Source organism: Sylvia atricapilla, chromosome 9, assembly GCF_009819655.1.
Source record: "Sylvia atricapilla isolate bSylAtr1 chromosome 9, bSylAtr1.pri, whole genome shotgun sequence".
NCBI classification, from domain to species: domain Eukaryota; kingdom Metazoa; phylum Chordata; class Aves; order Passeriformes; family Sylviidae; genus Sylvia; species Sylvia atricapilla.
Window position 1 is genome coordinate 27,398,844 of NC_089148.1, and position 21,067 is coordinate 27,419,910.

A 21,067-nucleotide genomic window follows, 5' to 3' on the forward strand; every position below is an offset into this window, starting at 1 on the left:
CCCCTCAGCCCGGCCGTGTCCCCTCAGCCCGGCCGTGTGCCCTCAGCTCCAGGCCGTGTCCCCTCAGCTCCCGGCCGTGTCCCCTCAGCTCCCGGCCGTGTCCCCTCAGCCCGGCCGTGTCCCCTCAGCCCGGCCGTGTCCCCTCAGCTCCAGGCCGTGTCCCCTCAGCTCCCGGCCGTGTCCCCTCAGCCCGGCCGTGTCCCCTCAGCCCGGCCGTGTGCCCTCAGCTCCAGGCCGTGTCCCCTCAGCTCCCGGCCGTGTCCCCTCAGCCCGGCCGTGTCCCCTCAGCCCGGCCAAGTCCCCTCAGCCCGGCCGTGTCCCCTCAGCCCGGCCGTGTCCCCTCAGCTCCCGGCCGTGTGCCTTCAGCCCGGCCGTGTCCCCTCAGCCCGGCCGTGTCCCCCTCAGCTCCCGGCCCTGTCCCCTCAGCTCGGCCGTGTCCCCTCAGCCCGGCCCTGTCCCCTCAGCCCGGCCGTGTCCCCTCAGCCCGGCCGTGTCCCCTCAGCTCCCGGCCGTGTCCCCTCAGCTCCAGGCCGTGTCCCCTCAGCCCGGCCGTGTCCCCTCAGCCCGGGCATGTCCCCTCAGCTCCCGGCCGTGTCCCCTCAGCCCGGCCGTGTCCCCTCAGCCCGGCCGTGTGCCCTCAGCTCCAGGCCGTGTCCCCTCAGCTCCCGGCCGTGTCCCCTCAGCCCGGCCGTGTCCCCTCAGCCCGGCCAAGTCCCCTCAGCCCGGCCGTGTCCCCTCAGCTCCCGGCCGTGTGCCTTCAGCCCGGCCGTGTCCCCTCAGCCCGGCCGTGTCCCCTCAGCTCCCGGCCCTGTCCCCTCAGCTCGGCCCTGTCCCCTCAGCCCGGCCCTGTCCCCTCAGCCCGGCCGTGTCCCCTCAGCCCGGCCGTGTCCCCTCAGCTCCCGGCCGTGTCCCCTCAGCTCCAGGCCGTGTCCCCTCAGCCCGGCCGTGTCCCCTCAGCCCGGCCCTGTCCCCTCAGCTCCCGGCCACGACCCCCAGTCCCCGTCCCTGTCCCCTCACCGCCCGGGCCTGTCCCCTCACCGCCCGGGCCTGTCCCCGCAGCCCGCCGCCCATCCCGGCCGCCCCGCGCTCCGCCTACCGCAGCGCCATCTCCGCCTCCGCCGCGGCCGCTCCTGGGGCGCAGCTCCCGCCCGTTCCCGCGATAGTGCCGGGCGCGCTGTCATGGCGGCGGCGGAGGAGCCCGAGGTGGACATCGAGGGCGACCCTGCGGCCGCGCCGGGGTGAGTGAGGGGCGCGGGGGTCCCGCCGCGGCTCGGCCATCGCGCCCCGTCCTCCCGCGCCGGGCGGGAGCCCCGAGGGGAGATCCGCTCCTGAGGGGGCGGCCCGGGCCGGGCGCTTCCCGGGAGAGACCTTGGAGTGTCACGGAGTGCCCGAGGAGAGGGGGCAGCGCCGTGTGGGGCACGGCCGGGAAGGGCGCTGAGAACGGGGCCGTGATAGCGCTGGGCTGAGGGGAAGGAGGAACCGCCGGCATGGGATCCCCCGGAGCCCGGAACAGCGCTGCGGGGCTGCCGGGAGAATCCTTAAAATACCCATGGAGAAGGTGCTGGGTTGTGTAACTGTGTTAGCTGCTCGCAGAGGAGGGAGGCTCAGAAAGCTGAACGCCGGGGCGGAGGTGTAGAAAACGGGTTCATGGAATCACAGAATGTTACAGATTGGAAGGAACCTTAAAGATCGTCTAATCCCAACCCCCTTGCCATGAACACGGGTATCTTCCACTGGAGCAGGTTACACTAGATTCAGTCTGGCTTTGAACGCTGGCAGGGCTGGGGCATCCACAGTCTCCCTGTGCAATCTGTGCCGGGGCATCACCATCCTCAAGTAAAGAATTTCTTCCTAATATCTAATCCAATTTTTCCCTCTTTCAGTTTGTACCCATTAGTCCGTGTCCTACCGCTGCAGTTCCTGCAAAGAGCCCTTTTCCAGCTTCCCTGTAGCCTTTTCAGATGGTGGAAGTTTGTTGTCCACACAACCTTCTCTTCTCCAGGCTGAACAGCCCCAGCTCTCCCCCGCTGTCTTTGTAGGGGAGGTGCTCCAGTGCTCTTATCAACATTCTGGCTTTCTCTGGACTTGCTCCAACATTTCCATGGCCTTCCATGGTTGGGGAGCCCAGAGCTGGGTGCAGCACCTCACTCCAGGTGAGGTGTCACCAGAGCAGAGGGGCAGAATCACCTCCCGTGCCCTGCTGGCCGTGCTGCGTTTGATGCAGCCCAGCATTCCACTGCCTTTCTGGGCTGCAGCAAATTCATGGATAAGGGATGCTGAAGTGAGTAGGCAGTGACTGTAATGCCTCAAATCGAGCACTTGCAGGTGCTGGGAGAGAACAGGAGGTTTGTGGCAGAGACACACTGCCCTGGAGCAGCCCCTGCCACTCCTGCAGACAGGCTGCTGGCAAAGGGAGCTCTCAATCCCACACTTTCCTGGGAATGCTCAAAAAAAAAAGCAGGAGTTGTACTGATCTCTGCACATGGAGACTCATCCTGATCCTTTATCCTATAAAGAGATGTTTGGAGTGCTGCTCAAAGTAATTCAGAGCAGGAGGTGAGTTTAATTTAGTAGCACTGCAGGGAGCATAGGGCTAATTAGTCTTTAGACAAGACAATGTTCTGGAGGTAAAGGTTTTTGAAAACAAGTAATTGCACAAATTGCTAAGGAGATCTTATTCTGCATGAAAATAAAAGGAAGTTGATCAATGATGTTAATCAGTGACAGATCTCTAATTCGTAGTTATTTACAGAAAATATTAAATATAAGCTGGATGAAGTCTGTATGAGCAGGAGATTAAATATTGGGAAGAAACTCTCCCTGTGTGGATGGTGAGCCCTGGCCAGGCTGGACAGGTCTTGGAGCAACCTGGCCTAGTGGGAGATGTCCCTGTCCATGTCAGGGAGTTGGCATGAGATGATCTTCCAACCAAACCATTCCAGGATTTTATTCTATAGTTCTAACAACCCTGTATGACAGGATTCCATTAAACCTTGTGCAAGCAGGAGCTTTCCGCAGCAGGAAAAGCAGATTGGCTTTACAAGAAAATGCTTTTACCTTATTGGGGGTAAGATGTAGAAATGTTAAGTGCAAGAAATACAACTCAGTGTCGTTCAGCATTAAAAATACAATGGTTCTGAACACTGGAATCTCTTTCAGAGATCATGAAAACACAGCATCAAGCCTGCTGCAGGATCACTATCTTGATTCATCTTGGAGAACTGGCAACAATCTTGTAAGTGGTTTTTTTTCATCAGTGCTGCTTGTATCAAGGTTATCAGAGCTTCTGTGTTCTCTCTTCCCTCCATGTGTACACTCTTCTAAGTGTTTAACCAATGCTTCTTCCTTACTTTTGGAAACTCTTTATTGTCAGTACTCAGGTACAGTGTGACAGAATTCAGATATTAAAATGTATTTTTGTTGTCTGCAGCCCTGGACATTGGACAGCAGCATTAGTGAAGAAAACAGGGCTGTCATTCAGAAGATGTTGCTGGAAGAAGAGTATCCTTTTGCTGATTATGTTTTATGTTTTCCTGTAGAATGCTAAAAAACCTCCTATTTCCAAAAGAACTGGACAGATCTTTCCCTGTTAAGGTGACTGAAGCCCTGTCAACTTGTAGGTAGATTGCATAAATCCTGCTGTAGAAACTACAGTATTTGTTTCTACAGCTGGGTAATTCTGAAGCAGTGTAATTTATCTGATTATTAAAATTCTCACATGTCCAAATATATCTGGTGGTCTGAAATCTTACTTAATGACTATTTCAGATATTATTTATCTAATAAAACGCTTTCTGAAAAAATATGGCTCAACCAAAAGGAAGTGGAGAAAAGATCTATGAAAAGGTAAGATCTGTCTGGGAAAAATTCTTAGTTTGCTGAGTAGAAATGAAAAGTCCTTCTAAAATAAGGTTATTTGCTAGATATGCACCAACAGCACAAGTACTAATTTTTATTTTCACTCTTGCATTTGCAGCCCACATAAGAAAACTGGAAAGGTCATGTACGTACATTTTAACAATTGAATTGCATTTTTAACTGTGGTGTCTGATTTTGTTAAGTTGCCAGATGCTATTTTAGTAAAATTAAAGTTTCTTTTTCTCTGGCTATATAAAATTATTTAAGAGACCTTTCAACGGGAAGAAGTATTGTTATCTGTAACAAGAGGCTAGAGTAAAACAGGTTTTGGGAAGTTTTTTTGGTAGCACAGTGGTCCTTGTGATAAAAAATTGTTAATTTTAGTTACCTTTTTATTTGAACTTCTTTGTTGCCTGCTTTGATGTATTTTTGTGCCATTGGTCACTGATGAGTGTTGAGTTGCCTTGAATCTTCCATCATGATGGAGAAATTGATGGGATTCTCAGTATTTTATTTATGAGTCACATTCATGTTGAGAGCAATACTATGAGTTTTACCAGGGATGAGGAGTGTCCTCCTGTGAGAAGGTGCCTTGAGTGACTGGGATTGGAGAATATCTGGATTTGGGGACGCACTGATTTCTGCTTCCTGCATTCCCAGGGTGCGTTCACCTACAAAATCACCCGGCTGCTCCTTGAAGTGGACACCAGAGGAGAAGGAGCTGTTTGAACAAGGACTGGTGAGTTTGTTTATATATATATGTTGCCTTAAGTTTGCTTGCCTTTTTAGTGTTTGCAGGTCTGTGGTGAAGATTCTCACGCAGCTTTATGTGAACTATATATATATATATTTAGAATTATCTACTTTGTGTACATATTTCTCCTCTGGGATTGATGGTGATGTTCACTTACAAGGTCGAAGAGGTGGCAATCTGTATAGCCAATCTTTTGCCTTCTGTTAAAAGTGTATATAAACTGAGTCAGAAATATTAAAATAAGAGTTTTCCTGCCTGACTTTCTGCTGCCTGCCTCGTCCTTTGTGTGTCAAATACTGAGACATATATATATATATCAAATATTTTAAATTGAATCAGTGAGTTTATCTTGAATAGTAAAGTGGTTAACATAAATAAGCATGTTGTACAATCACAATGCTGCATTAACTGTGAGAAGTGTAGTGTGTTCTGAAGGCAAATCAGGTAAGAAAGGAAAATCCTTCACTGTTGTAAGGCCTGCAGAGATTATATGGTTGTGCAACTGTGAAAGGGTTTGCTTTGCCAAGCACAAGGATTCCTTGGGAGAGCAGGCAGCAGAGTGCCTGAAATGGGTGAAGATATTTTAATTAAAGATAACAATAATTCTTACTACCGGATGCAGTTTCCTTCTCGGTAGAACTGAGAACCACAAATAGTGAGGCTCTTTACCATGGGGTTGCTGTGCTGTTTGTGCATTTTAATGACTAAAGAGGTTTTGAACTCACCTGACACATGCAGTGCCATGTTTGGGATGTCACAGTTTGGGTCACCCCCTTGTGCTTTGTCGTTTCAGGTGAAATTTGGCCGCAGGTGGACGAAAATCGCCAAACTGATCGGCACTCGAACTGTTCTGCAGGTGAAGAGCTTTGCTCGGCAGTACTTCAGGAACAAGGTAAATGGAGCATCCCTGCAGCTGGTAAAAAGGTGTTTGCCAGTGGTTAGCTTGGTTTTAATCTGTCTTTTCAGGGCGCTGCTGTCAAAGCATGTACTCCATTTATCCCTGTCCCCAGAAAAGTGGAATATCCTTATTTGCAGATTTAAATGTGAAGTCAGACCTGATTTCAAAGTCCTAGAGTCACCACTGTTTTTATTGCTGGTATAACTGAGCAATAAATGCAGTATAATTGTGGTCCCTTATACTGTTGGTTGTTAGTCTGAAAATACTGGTTTTCTACTGCACAGCCTTATCTGCTGTGTGTTGTAGTTTTAGCTTCAGTCTCATTTGAGATTTCATGGGCTTTAAGAAGAAACAACTACTTTCTAGGGTTTTTTGACTGGAAATACATGGAAATTTACACTTGGCCTAAAGAATACTTGTAATGCTGTGTAAAAGTCAGTTGCAGTGGATTAAGCTAAATTAAAAGGATAAATTGAAGAAGAAATACTTCAGAATAACTGCTGTTCAAATAAAACAGTTCTGATTATTTGACAGGCAGATGGTTTGGGTTTGTTTTTCCTTCCTAAAAGTGTTTTATATTTTCCTAAGGCAAAAAATGGTGATTCAGAAAAAGAAGAGCAGAGCCAGTGTGGGAACAGCCTTCCCATGGAAGATGGGATCAGGGTGGAAGCTGGAAATTTGAGAGGCCGTGCAGACCCCAACCTGAACGCAGTGAAAATAGAAAAGCTGTCAGATGATGAGGAAGTGGACATAACTGATGACGTGGATGAACCTCTCACTCCTGCCTTCCAGCAAGAAACAAGAAAATCTGAATTGTCTGTTATCCCAAAAAGTCCAGTTGAAGAAACGAAAGCAATGGAACAAGATTTTTCATCTGCTGGCCACAGTTCTGCAACTGCTTTGCCTAAAGAAGATCCTCAGCACACCAGGCCAGAGACTGTGGATGCTTTAGTATTTCCTGCTGTGGCAGCAACGTGTTCCCAGCACCTGAATGGGGATAAATCTGTGAATTTGGATTACCAGCAGTACAATAGTTTTCTTGAGAAAGCTGAACAAGGTGGACCAGTCACATGTCATGGGACTGCACAAGAAACAGGTCAGGAGCTCCGTGAGGAGCAAAGAGACCTGCCTGATAATGGATTGCTTTTCCCTTCTCCCTGCCAAGCGGATGAAGATCACCAAGAGGAAGCAGAGGAGCTGAAGCCCCCTGATCAAGAAGTGGAGGTTGACAGAAGCATCATTCTGGAAGAAGAAAAGCAGGCTATTCCCGAGTTCTTTGAGGGGCGCCAGGCCAAAACACCGGAGCGTTATTTGAAAATCAGGAATTATATTTTGGATCAGTGGTGAGATGCATTAATGTCTTTTACTGAAATAAGTGATTAAGGTGCCCTGCTCTGATGTAGTTAAAACACTACTTAGGAGTAACAGCTTACTTCTGAATAGAGTGAAATTAATTGTATGGTAGCTTGCCAGTGAAGAGCATTCTTTTATTAATGCTTCTTTTGCATCTTCCTGATTTGTTCTCTGGCATTCTGGAAGCTGAGCAGTGAAAATAATTAGAAGCATTAAGAAAATGAATGTCCTGTACCAGAACAGGGTGCATTTATTTTGGCTGTGCTATTTTCTTGCCATCTTATACATAAGAATGATTTTAAAAAGTGATTCCTTAAAATAACCAATGGCATTAATTCTGTAGCCCTGCCTTTAGAGAAGGGCAGTAAGAGGTAATCATCTGTGCTAGAGCAAATAATGTAGACCAGAAAATGCCTCAGATTAAGAATCAATTTGGAATGGTGCTCATGCACTAAGATATTTTATATTCCATCTCCAAAAACTCAGTGTAAGGAACTGTAGTGGCCTGTAGGAGGCTCAAGATAATTTGGTTGCCAGTTTCAGTTTGTGCTTGCTTTGAGGTAGAAAGAATTATTGAGTTTAACTCTGTTATCACTCTGTTGTCCTGTGCTCTGACAGCTTCTAGTTGCAAAGAGAGACCAAAATTCCATTCCACACCAGAGAAGTATTGAACTGAGAAGGTTCAGTATCAGTTTAAAGGAAGGAATAAATGCCTAGAGAGTGAAAACAGGACCTCAGTTAAAGTCACCCAATTCCTTCACCCCCCATGGCTTGTCCTGCCCTTTGAGCAGGTGCTGTGCTTTGTTTCAGGGAGAGATGTAAACCCAAGTATCTGAACAAGACCTCAGTGCGTCCAGGCCTGAAGAACTGCGGGGACGTCAACTGCATCGGGCGGATCCACACGTACCTGGAGCTGATAGGAGCCATCAACTTCGGCTGTGGTAAAGAGATTTCTGTGAGAACCAGCAAAGAGCCTCCTCTGGTGCAGTGCTGGAGGACTGCCCAGCATTGGGCTGTGCTGCTCACACTGAGGATGCACATTCGTCCTTCCCAGCAGATTCTCTCATAACCTTGGAAACCTAGAGGAGCTTGTAACCTATTCAACAGGAATAGGAAACTTCGGGTTTACATAAAACCTTCTATTTTTTTTATTTCCCTTTCCTTGTGTTTAGCCACACACCGGTTGGTGGGAACATTTGTTTCATGCTTTTCTGTGTGTGCTGATAACCAGCTGTGTCTCAAATTCTGCCCTCCTTCCTATTAAGCAGAATTCAAGGAGTTGTTTCTTTTCCCACACTAAATTATAACTCTTTCCTAAATAAATACCAATGCCTTCCTCCTCAGGGCTAGTTTTTAAACAATTCAAGTGTTAAAATGAGGTGACCTGTTAAAAGTAAATATGCACCTGTAACTTGGTTTTGGTTTGGAGGCTCTGAATGAATTTTGCTCCAAAGCTGAATGACAGTTGCCTAGGAGAGGAGCAAAGTGCTGCAATTACATTTTGTCTGAAGTAAAGTTACTAAAAATTAGTTAACAAGAAGGAGGTTTTGTTGTTTCAGAAGTGTAGAGGGAGAGGGCCACACCATCACTCAGAGTTACAACTACCAGGAGATGTCTTTACCGTGGGTTGCTTTCTCCCTGTGCCGTTTGCTGCTGTCAGCTCCCCGTGTCGTTGCCGTGTGTGTGTGTGGCAGTGCTGAGTGGCCCTGAGCCCTGCTGACACGGGATTGTCCCCTGTGTGTGTCCTGCAGAACAGGCCGTGTACAACCGCCCCCAGCCCGCCGACAGGAGCCGCTGCAGGGAGGGCAAGGACACGGTGGAAGCCTATCAGCTGGCCCAGCGCCTGCAGTCCATGGTACAGCCCCGGGGGCAGCAGGAACAAGGGGAAAATCCTCAGTTTGCATTCCTCTGGGAATTTCTGCCCTCACTCAGGCTGCAGTTTCCTTAGAAGGCCTTGTGATCAGGTGTCAGTCTTGGTACAGGTGTCTCACACCCACTGGCACATCCAGGCATTTCTGTCTCCAGGCCTCCCCTGCAGCCTGAACCCCCTGCTCCCCGCCCCTCCATAATTTATTAGCCACAAAACAGTGAAGTGCATTGCAGTGTGTGATTAAGCTGCTTGCATTTCAACTGTTAAATACAGTAGGTATTTGTTATGGCTTACTGAGAGCCCTGTGCACACAATTAAATGCCGCAGTAACTCATTTATAACTGCGCAAATTACCAAGGCTTGCCAGAGTTAATTTTTATATTCACACTTAATGTAGCATTTTTAAGTGCTTCACAGCAAAGTAAATCAGTTGATTAGAAGAAAACTAAATCAATCCCCCTTTAAAAATAATAAATTGAAATGTAAAGAACTGTAGCATACACTGAATGTAAACACACTGAGTTTATAGCTTTGTGTGTTTTCTGAGCATTAATTCAGAGCTGGAGATCAGTGCCCTTGTTGCCTGATACTCCATGGAACATTAACAGGCTTTACAGCCTTAAACCCCAAAAACTTTACTGATGATAATTCATGACAGATTATGAACTGCATAATTCCACAGAAATCCGGGGTGTTCTTTATTTCCTGGGGGCATGTTGGAGTGTCAGTACCATTCCTGGGGCAGTGACCTTTTGCACAATGTCATTCTGGCTGCCCAGGTGAAGGAAATGCAGTGTTTTCAGGGTGAGAGCTTTGACTCATGGTGCTTTCTTGCCTCAGCGCACGAGAAGACGGCGAGTGCGGGACCCTTGGGGAAACTGGTGTGATGCAAAGGATTTGGAAGGACAGACATTTGAGGTAACCCTCCTGTGGTTTAAACTTACCTAAAATCTTCAGTTCTTGCAAATTGCTGGTGGTGCTGTTGCATCAAACAGACAAGGGAACTGTCATGTCATAGGGACTTAACCTCTCCTGTGGAAGTGTAATTTGAGAGTACTGCAGCAGCTGGTATGTCTTCATGCTGATAAATACAGCAGCATTTAGGGTTTGCAGAGGGGGGTTATGCCCATAAAACTCTGCCTCGTCTTGTAGGAGATTTCATGACCTGTTGCTTTCAGTTAACTGCTTTTAGGGTAACAGTAGGGTATGGGAGAATAACATTTAAATGTTATTTTTTCAGTCCCATATGGTTTCCTTGTGCTCATTGTGCAGGTGACAGTGAGTTACTAATATTAGTTCTGCTGCTAGCAATATCCCCAGTAATACTGTGGCTTATTAAGTGCTTAAAAATTCATACAAGGTTAAATATTTTATGGGAGAATTGGACAGAAAATACACGTGTGTTCCTGCAATTACAAACTACATGAAAAGTGAGGAACTGTAAACATCCAATTTTCCTGTATAGAAAACCTTAATTTTCAACATTTCAGTAATCACCTGTGACAATTATTTCCATGATATGGTATCATGCCATACCTATTTTGGAAGAACTGTGGGTCAATAATTCCAACACTTCCTGGAAAATATATATTTGGATGGAAATAAAGGTTGAAAACATTCATCCCTAAGGAGAGGGCATAATAAATTCTGGCTGTGGTTTGTAGTGGCAGATTATCACACCTGGATTTACACCTGGTTTGTGACGTGGGCTGTGATTTTACTGAATTTTAATGATTTGGAGAGTGAGAAAATTCTTTTATCAGGCACCCTGTGGACTTGATCCCACACTGTCATTCCTTCCACACTGTTTGGTTCTGCCACGGCTGTTGCCTCTATCTTGAGTAGCCTTGTAATGCACAAATCACATTAAGAGGGCAGGGATGTCAAGAATTTATTCCAGACTTGTTTTGCAAGGGCTGAAAAAGCACTTCAGACATTGAAACATTCAATTTTTTTTACAAAAATGTTTTCAGCATCTCTCAGCTGAAGAATTAGCAAGAAGGAGAGAGGAAGAAAAACTGAAACCTGCAAAATCTTCTAAAGGTTCGAGACAAATCAAAAGGTATTTGATTGCACCGTGTTCAAACGTAGCTCTGCTAGAAATGGAACAAATGTCCTGTGTTGTGTCAGGCTGGAACCCTGCACTGCATTAGTATGTATTCTGGTCTGAAATAGCAGGGCTGCATTTGAGATGTTCTGTGTTGGAATTCAGGAGTGTGGGAAGTGACATTTCTCTATTTGGTGGAAGTCATCTCTAATGTGGGATGAGAAAATCCAGTGAAGAAAACAAGGTTATTTCTCCTCTGTCAAGGAGACAGTGGGAAACTTGAAAAGTTTCCTGACTGTCCTACATCTTTAGAGAAATTTTCTTTCATTTTATAGTTCCTTTGATCCCTTTCAGCTGATACCATGCTGTTTGTTCACGGAAGAAAAGCAGGTATGTACCTCTGAGTGAATTACTGAGTGCAATACTGAGAAGGCTCCATTGCTTGGGTTACTTTTCTTATTATTGTGTTTATCATTTCAGGAACCCTTTCAGGTCAAAGTGTCTTCTGAAGCACTTTTAATAATGGATTTGGTGAGCATTGAGTTTTATCTTTCAGAAAGCTGTGAGGTGTATGCTGTGGGTTTGGTTCTTTTTTTTTAATAAGCAACATAACAAGACCAAGAAAATAAAATAGAGAAGCTGTGGCTGCCCCATCCCTGGAAGTGTTCAAGGCCAGGTTAGGTGGAGCTGTGAGCAGCCTGTTCTAATGGAGAGTGTCCCTGCCCATGACAGGAGGGATAATGAGATAATGATTAAGGTTCCTTCCACCCCAAACCATTCTGTGATTCTTTCCTGTCAGACCTAGAAGTGTGAAGCCAGTACCAAATAAAGCCCCTAAAATGGAGGGGTTTTGTATTGTGCTTAAAGTACAACTATTGACCTTCTAGAAGAACTAATAAGAGTTTTGCTACTTTACTGAGAGCTTTACTGCTCTTTGTCATATTTAAATCTCATTTGCTTAAAGCTACTTTCTGAAACAGAACTGCTCTTCTGAAATCTATGGCTTCGTTTTCTCCCAGTCTGGGAATTGATTTTGTGTTTGCAAAGCAGTGTATGGGGTTTTTTTTGAGAATAACAGGCTGTACCAAAATGTGTGCAGTTGTTCAGCACTGCCCAGGCTGCAGTTTTTGAAGCCAGCATTGCCTTGTGTGTGGAAGTGTTGCACCCTCACACACTACATCTGTGGTGTGGGTATAATAAGCAAATTTCATCTTTTTTGTTTGCTTTAAATGGAAGTATTGGGTATTTGAGAGTCTTGAGTTGTCTTGAGTTTTCCTTCTGTATATCCTTGAGAATTCACTGGCTTGTGAGAAATCCCACAACTTGGATTTTCCTCTCTGTTTGTCTCCTTCCAGCACTCTCACGTGTCCCTGGCAGAGGTGATTGGGCTGCTCGGTGGAAGGTACTCTGAGGCTGATAAAATTGTGGAAGTAAGTGTTTGTCTTCTCACATTTTCTCTGTGATATTAAAACCAAAATGATCAAAGTTATAATTTGAATAGATGTAACTTATTTCCAAAAGGCAGCTAATTAAATATATTGAAGTTCATTACTTTAGTCTTGAAATAGGAGAGTTTAGCTTGCATTCAAGTGTCCAACTGCATTGTGAGGAAGATCTGGTAAATTGCTCTTAAAGCTCTGCAAGTTTTCTGTAACTGATGGAGGTTCCTGTTGGAGCCCTGGGCACTGAGAATTCCAGGCTTTCTGTGCTGACAGGCACTGACCCTCAAGAGAACACTACATTTGACCTGAGGCCGTGGAACAGGTTCCCAAATTGAGTGACAGCACTGGGGTTATGGCTGTGTAGTTTGAATAGAAGTGTGTAATGCCACAGGCTGCAGAACTTAGGATTTAAGAGTTTAGTATATAGTAATGTATATCAGGCAAGATGGAGGATTTAAGGTCTTGGTTAAATTCTTCTTTTCAGCTTCTTCTTCATGGGTTTGGGTGGTGTTTTATAACTGGGTGAAAAGGTCCACATTGCAGACCACGGATGGTTGGTAATAGGGTTAAAAGTCAAAATAATAAAGTGTCATCTCATTATTGGACCAATTATGTTTAAGAGACCTTGAAAGAGTTAGAGACAGAGCCATTTTCTACCTTGTTAGCTAGAACTCACAACTTGGGAGGCTGTACTTTAGATAAGAATTAATGAACAACCGAGTCTGAATGTGAAAACTGCAGCTCCCAGGCATTAATCTGGGCTCTGACAGGAAAAAAAAGAAGATAAACCCCCCAGATTTTAATGGTGCCCCATGTGAGGATCACACTCAGGACCTTCAGCCTGCTGAGGTTCCTTGCAGTGCTGCAGCCGGAGCTCTGTCCCCAGGTGTGTGCAGCAGAGCCCTGCAGCAGCCTGAGCACGGGGCTGCAGTGTGAGATGGACCCGGTGTCGCAGACGCAGGCCTCGGAGTCGCTGGCGGCCAGGGGCTTCCGGGTCATCGGCTGGTACCACTCCCACCCCGCCTTCGAGCCCAGCCCCTCCATCCGCGACATCGACACCCAGGCCAAGTACCAGGTACTGCCCCGGCTGGGCCCCGCTGGCCTGCCTGAGAGGGGTGTGCTTTTCTGAAGTGCTCTTCCCGCGGGGGTTCTGCAAACCGCACAGATGGCTTTGTAAATTACACCTGTGGTGTCCTTTCCTGTTCCTAGGAGGGACTTCTGGATGTCCCTCTGGTCTGACCAGTGTGAGTGAAGAGGTTTTGCCTTTGTGTCACCAATCGAATTGGTCTGTGTAAAATAGTATATAAGGGAGACACGTCCCAAAAATAAAGGAGTTATTTCATACTTCTGAAGCTCGGAGTCTGTGTCGTTGTGGTGTAAAACAGCGTCACCCAACAGCCCTAAAGCCTCCCTGCTGTCTGCAGGGGAGTTCACTGCTGCACCAGTGCAGCTTACATCAGCTCAGCATGAACTGATAGAAAAGCTGCTCTTTAGGTTTCAGCCTTGCTGTTCAGAATAAGACTGGCTTTTTGTATGTGGTGTTTTTGGTGTTTTTTAGAGCTATTTCTCCAGGGGTGGTGCCATGTTCATCGGGATGATCATAAGCCCTTACAACAGGAATAATCCTCTTCCCTATTCCCAGATCACCTGTCTGGTCATTAGTGAAGAGATCAGTTCTGACGGTTCCTATCGTAAGTACTCCTGTTTAATCCAGTGTCTTAATTCTGCTTTTCCTTTTGGGTGTCAAGGGGAGCATGTCTGGTTTGGAACCTGAGAAATCAGTATTTATGTCTTCATATTGGTGATATGATGGCATTATATAAATGGGTCATTTATAGTGGTAATATGTGCTGGATAAATCCAGGAATTTCCCTGAGAGAATAAACCTGTGGGTTGTCTGCATTGTCAGGACAGGAATACACAAGTATAAATACAGGTGAGATTGTTCTTCAGTGTCAGTAGTTCCATAATTCCTGAAAGGGTTGGGACACAGGTCCCTGTTATTTACCCACAGAATCCATGTGAACAGCTTAGAAACTCTTTCCCATGTCTCACTTGGCCTTTGCTGTGTTACAACATTCTGAACAGATTCTCTGCTCGAGGACACAGAAGTAAATAGCAAAGAATTGGCTGCTATAGTAACCAAAAATCTTTAATTTTTAAGTAACACAGCATTCAGAAGGTCAGAGGATGGAATCAATGTGCCAGCTGTCCAGGGAAACCCAAGGCACGAAAGCTGAAATGGTGCTGGCATGAGCCCCCACATAAGGGAACAAATTCCCCGTGAAAAATACCACTGGCATTTCATGAAAACGGGATCTTTTCCTTTCTTGAGCAAATAAAATTTGCTGTACTGCAAGTGCTGATCAGATCTTGTGCTCATTTCTGCCATGGATTTGAGGAAAGTTCCCTGATAACAGTAGATGGTTCTGGTAGCTGCCCGTTCTCTTTCCTCCTCCCTCTGTTTATAAAGTCCTGATTTCTGCATCCACACTCCAAGATTTCCAGTTCTCCTGGCCCAGCAGTAGCTGAGGCCTTGTGAGCCCACAGTTCCCTCTGTTTTTTCCTGTGGAAGCAGACAGGGGAGCCCATCTGCCTGGAGCCTCACTGCCCAGTGCTGGGGCAGGGGGAGCAGTGGCCACATCTGTGTCCCAGTTCCTGTTCACCACACTGACACTCCTGCATTTTATCCTCTTTTCCCACACATCCCACCCTTGTGGGGGGCAGTTGAAATACTGACAAACCCCATTGCCCTGAGAAGCAGACATTTTTGTAGTCATGTGCATTTTCTATCAGAGGATTTCAGATTGCTCTTTAGCTCCTGAAATCCGGGTTGTACAAAATGCCATCTCCTCTAGCTCTTTGGAAATGATTTACTGAAATGTACAGTCTCTTTCTTGCTCCCTCATTTTTGGTAAAAAAAATTGTGTTCTGCAAATAACTTTCTGATGGTCCTTTAAAAATATTTTCTAGAATTCTCCCACCTGCAGTAAGCTAGAAGAATTTCTTCATTTCTGAGCAGCATTCCTTTGAAATTGAAAACAATACTCAGCACTTCACCATCAGCCCATTCATACTGAAAAACCAAACCTTTTTTATTAATTTAATAACCATAAAACTCCTAGGCTACAAAAGTGCAACTAAATTAGAAACACTCGATTCATTTTTCCATTTCTGGGTTTGTTGTAGATTTCTGTGTCCTTCCTTATGGAATGGGAATTGGCAAGGACAGGGAGCAGAACAGATTTGTTCCTACTCCCACCAGAATTAAATTTGGAATCCAAAACACGTCATCCTTTAACCTCCTTAATGTTGTCAAGTAACAGAACTACAGACTTCTGCAGTCAGTAATAGATGAGGAGCAGTTATGGAAAAGGAAGGGATTGCACCTAAACTAAACAGGAAAAAAAACAGTGGAGTGTAGCAGAAACACTGAATAAGGATCTTCAATTGATTGCAGGCCTGCCCTACAAATTTGAAATGGAACAGATGTTGGAGGAGCCTCGGTGGGAATTAATATTTGAAAAAACAAGGTGGATAATTGAGAAATACAGATTTTGCCACAGGTATGTGTCCACTTCTGTTACAAACAGCCAGGTTGGAATTTTTATACATTTATTCTTATGTTTCAGTCAAGACTTGTGGCTGCTTTCTCCAGCACTCCTGTTTCTTTTTCTTCCAACAGCAGTGTCCCCATGGATAAAATTTTTCATAGAGATTCTGACCTGACCTGTTTGCAGAAAGTAAGTTTTCTTCTCTTAATTTTCTTACATTAGTTTTTTTTTTTTTTTTTTTTAAATGCAAATCTGTTTCGTGTCAGAAGTCACCTGGAGTTGCACTTTTATTAATCAGTGATGTAAATTAATTATAATAAATTATTTCTGTGGCACAGCTTATTTACTTATAACACAGTGAAAATAAAGAGGTGGAGGTGTGGTTATGGGCAGACACCAGGTTTGACCCTCAGTTAGGAGAGGAATTAATGGCAATTAATTACTCAGGTCTCCCCTCAGCATTTTGTGTGCTTTTAGTGTCCAAGCCTGCACATGTCTCAGGAGCAGATTTGGCCTTCCTGCTCCTTTGTTCCATCAGTAAAATATTGCTGTGCCATGTTTATCATGGATAAGTAGGAACTTTAATTTTGCAGTCAGTGCAGTCACTGCTCTGGAGCTCTGACTATTGGCAGCTGCACCATTATTGCACAGACAAGACAGAAACTCTGCCCAAAGCAAAAGACATAAACAGAAAACTTGCACACATCGATTTCTTTTTGTTTCCTCTCAATATATCTTTGCTTATAAAGTGTAAATCTGAACTTGAGTTGGTGGAATGCTCTGAAATTAAGTTATTGGGTAATTGGTTTTAAAGACTTGGGTTTAAATCACACTGTTCCTTTTAAATTTATAGTGGACAAACACTTTTTGTAGTGTTCATCCTAAATAAATAAAAATCTCTTGGCAATACTTACCAGATAAAAGAGGAGGGAAATGACAGATTCATAAAACAGATTTCCTTTTCTTTTGCCCAGCTTTTGGAGTGCATGAGGAAGACTTTGGGCAAGGTAACAAACTGCCTCATTGCTGAAGAGTTCTTGACTCAGATAGAAAACTTATTCCTTTCCACTTACAAGAGTGAAAAAACTGCAGAAGGAAGTGAGAATGAACATTCACATGAATTGCCAGTGTGAATTTTGGCTTTGGACTTCCGATTTCATTTTTTAATTTCTTCCCCTCTTCTCCATTATGGCAACTCTTTCAGAATTGTTATTCCTTTTAATAGTGGCTGTAAGAATTCAGTGTCATCTTATTGTTGTGGTTTAAAAACACTTTGAAAGCTCCTAATGTGTGTGACCTGTGTGCCCGAGGAATGTTTAATGCTAATGAGTGCCATGGAGTTAATTGCTGGACCAGCCTGATGTTTGGGAAGGAGGACACCCACTCAAAAATGCTGTGCTTCAGTCTTCAGGGAGAGTTTGTCCTCTCTCAAGTCTTTCAGTTTGGGACTTTTCTCTAATGTTTCTATCTACAAGCGCACATCTATCTCAGAATGAATTTGTTCCTTTGCTTTAGAAGAGTGTAAGTTTGAGAGAGTTCACAAAAGGGAAACTTCACTGAAATGAGAGAATTTTATAGCTCAGACTTTCCTGGTGTCCAGTCAGAAGTTTTATCCAGCTGTAGCAAAATACATCACCCAATTTCTTTTTTTACTGTTGTTTTTCATACTACTTTTCTCCAATGCTTCTGATGGTCAAGTAGCTTTTTGGCACATTCTTTGCCATCCTGTTTCTGTACTGGGGAGAAAAAGCTGATGAGTTTCACTTCTCAGTAGTGGCTGTGCTTGTTTCCAGTGGAAATGATAACTCCTGTCTTACTTACTACAGGTTGCTTCTTTCTGACCTTCCATTCTACAGGGAGGTTTTGTGTTGTTCTCCAGATAATTGTGGTTTGTCCACTTCTAATTGCCACTGTTTCCTGTGGAAACAAGAGCTCCTGATTGATGGCAATCTGAGTGCAATGAGCAGAAAAGGATTTGTGTTTTTGAAGAAAAAAAAAATCCCACTTTTATATTCAGAATCTTCCCAATAATATACAGTTCAAGAGAAAAACACTTGTTTGTATCAGTTCCTCAGTTCTGGTTTCATACAGGTATATATTTAGATAAATCAGTCACAGATTAATCTTGATTGAGAAGTTTCCTGATGGCAACTTGGAAATGTTTCATGAGCTGTATCACTGTGAATCTTTTTAGAAAAAATGTGCTTTAAATGTTGCTTTCTAAATGCTAAGGCAACTTGACTTGCCTACAGGTATTACTATTTACACATGTTTATCTTGGGCAGAGTTTCTCAGAGAGGTCTAAAATATATTTGAAAGTGTCAAGCAAGACTTTGAGTTTATATCTGAAGGGGAGGCAATGGACCCAATTTTTATTTTAAGAAAATATGTGTGTGTGTATATATATATATGGTTCTATATAACATAAATGGAATTTTAAGATTTTATATGTTTCAACTTTTTGTTTGTATAAAGAGTTTGAAAAGCTTTAAAACCATAGAGTTGCATCCCAAGGAGGGAACTCCTTCACAGGAAGTTAATGTTTTATTTTTATCAGGCCTCATGAGTCTCTCCCTGTCACTAAGGGGAAGGAGCAGACCTGATCAGATGAAAATGTGAGCCCTTGACACTCAGTGCTTTTCCCACCTTTAAGAGCTGTGCACTCAAAAGCACTGCTGGTGTTGTGTGCTCTCTCATGGTGTGCTGGTGCACAGCTGTAGGTCCCACTACTGGGTGTAATTTACCACTTGGTGTTTCCATCTCTCCTTGGCCCGTTGACTCAGTCTGCATTTACTCTCAACTCTCATCTTTGGGGCATCCTGACCACCACTCTTGCATGGATTCCTGGATTCCTGGCGAAGCTACACTCCAGGTGGGAGAGCATTCCTCCTCCTCAGTCATGGGCTGTTGGGTTGCAGTTTTGCACAGGTTACTCTGGAGAATCCCTCAGTGCCAGTGTCCTGACAGTTCTAATTAGAGCTGCTGGGAGGAGAATTTGGAAGCTCTGTTGTCACAGCACGGTGAAGTAGATGCTGCTCCTTGTCCATGCAGGATTCCCAGCCCTTTAGGGATGACCCAGGTGGTGGTACCAGTGTCCTGGCTGCTTCCCTCTTTAATGATCTCTGAGGTAAAGTAATAAATTAACACAATTGTAGCATTGTGTTTAACAGTGCTGTTGTGTAAGGAAGTTTTTGGGCAACGCAGACTTCTGAAGCGATTTTTCTGAGGACGGGGCAGGACTGAGCCTTTGACATGCACATAAAGGCTCCAGATTTCCAAGTGTGTGTTGCAGGGTGGTGTGGGAGAAAACACAGTGTTTGTACCATCAGGATCCAGTCCAGCACACCGAATTCTGTAGGAATTGGAAAGAGCACAGTTGTGATGCTGGGTAATGATTTTGTTGACAGGAGCCAGGGTAAGAGAATAAACTAACCTACTTTTCATCCTTTAGTTTTACTGAGTGGTTATTAGTTTGGAAGTTGCATGCTTCCCAGGAAATAAAATTCTGTTTGACTAATATACCAGTTTTACCCAACTCATTTTAGGTATGAAAATTTTATATTATAAAGCTTTTTTGTCCCAATCCAGGCTTTGTTCCAGTGGAGCTGTGCAGACTAATCTGCTGTTCCTTTCCATAGGAGCAGTGTTACACCTTACCAAGTTGTTGCTCAGAACATGAGAAATTGTTGAGTAGTGAGTAGAATGTTACAGTTAAAACTGGAGTTCAACAGGTTAGAAAAGGAAAAAAGGAATTAACAAAAAAACCACAAAATAAACCCAAACAATCCCCCCCTCAAGATGTCACTTCTGGCAAATATCCCTATGGATATCTGTTGGCTGAATCACGTTTTGCTCTCCCAGTTACCAGCAGTGCTGCCTCATAGGGGTGCAGATCTTGTGTGCAAGGGGAGGGAACATCCCTATTTTTATTTTTTTAAAACTAATTAACTTTCCAAAAATAATTCAGTTGAAAAAAAACCAACAAAATCCATAACCAAGTAAAAAATTAACGCTGTTGCCGTTGATATTCAGTATTTTTTCCCTTTGCTTGCTTCTCTGCTGTTTCTGACTGACGACAGACAAGAGTCCACTAATAAAGACTGCACATGCAATACCCTGAAAGATGTGTCTGTGTTTGTGATGGCTCCTTGTCTCCACGCCTGGGTCTGGACGTTCTTTGTTCCGTGTGGGTGGCAATGACCAAGTGACAGAATTAAGCTCGGTTTCAGCAGAGGGCGCTTTGTCACAGCGGCTGCGGGAGAGGTTCGGACAGAACTGCGCTTGGAGTGTGTGTAAAAACCTCTGGTCGGGGACACGTTCAGAACTGCCCTTGGTGTGTGTGTAAAAACCTCTGGTCGGGAGCACGTTCAGAACTGCCCTTGGTGTGTGTGTAAAAACCTCTGGTCGGGAGCACGTTCAGAACTGCCCTTGGTGTGTGTGTAAACCTCTGGTCGGGAGCACGTTCAGAACTGCTCTTGGTGTGTGTGTAAAAACCTCTGGTCGGGAGCACGTTCAGAACTGCTCTTGGAGTGTGTGTAAAAACCTCTGGTCGGGAGCACGTTCAGAACTGCTCTTGGTGTGTGTGTAAACCTCTGGTCGGGAGCACGTTCAGAACTGCCCTTGGTGTGTGTGTAAAAACCTCTGGTCGGGGGCACGTTCAGAACTGCCCTTGGTGTGTGTGTAAAAACCTCTGGTCGGGAGCACGTTCAGGGCAGGAGTGCCTCGCTGGGGAATGTTTCTGTCATTTGTTTTACACCCCCTGTGCTTTAGTGTCCCTCAGAAGAGGATGCGGTGGTACTGGGGGCAGGGATGTGGGGATGGTGTCAGTGTTTGCCCCACGCAGGTCACAGTCCTGAATCAGCCTGGGCACATCCTGAAGGTGCCCGTCAGATCCCATCAGCCGTATTCCCTGCCCACACCTGATCCGAGTGTCTTGGGTCCGGCTCTGTTACCGGGTTCCTCCCTGCTGTGCTGGAGAGAATTCACTCTGCTGGGCAGGGCTGAGCCGGGAGGGCACAGTGGGGATAGGGGAAGGGGCTGTGGAGGACAGTGCACCCCAAAAGGGGGGTGTGGCACAGCTGGGCACCCCAAAAGGAGAGCGTGGCACAGCTGGGCACCCCAAGTGTCCCCATGTGGAGGGAGAGGTGCTGTGCACCCCCGAGGAAGTGAGGGACGAGGGACTTCATCCATGCCCACGGGAAGTAGCTGGTGGTTTAAAATCCCAGTGAGCGCCGTAATCACATGTGATGCTGGACAAAGTATTTAATGGCCTAGATAAAAGTATTCGGGCT

The 21,067-nt window shown here is 45.2% G+C and overlaps 1 protein-coding gene across 3 annotated transcripts; it reads left to right on the forward strand.

Annotated features, from left to right (window-relative positions):
- Window positions 1–1,157: 1,157 nt before the first annotated feature.
- MYSM1 (Myb like, SWIRM and MPN domains 1) lies at window positions 1,158–19,898 on the forward strand. Of its 3 annotated transcripts, none has more exons than XM_066325403.1 (20): window positions 1,158–1,238; window positions 3,160–3,235; window positions 3,431–3,501; window positions 3,769–3,846; window positions 3,977–4,003; window positions 4,519–4,597; window positions 5,406–5,504; window positions 6,099–6,853; window positions 7,674–7,804; window positions 8,615–8,718; window positions 9,574–9,651; window positions 10,707–10,795; window positions 11,116–11,170; window positions 11,261–11,311; window positions 12,136–12,210; window positions 13,109–13,297; window positions 13,781–13,913; window positions 15,683–15,788; window positions 15,908–15,965; window positions 16,751–19,898. In XM_066325403.1, the coding sequence occupies exons 1-20, from the start codon at window positions 1,180–1,182 to the stop codon at window positions 16,907–16,909; spliced, it is 2,472 nt and encodes an 823-aa protein (XP_066181500.1). In that variant the 5' UTR covers window positions 1,158–1,179; the 3' UTR covers window positions 16,910–19,898. The 3 variants fall into 3 exon arrangements, with proteins under 3 accessions (XP_066181500.1, XP_066181501.1, XP_066181502.1); XM_066325404.1 differs by having other exon boundaries at window positions 15,911–15,965; XM_066325405.1 differs by having other exon boundaries at window positions 13,865–13,913.
- Window positions 19,899–21,067: the final 1,169 nt, after the last annotated feature.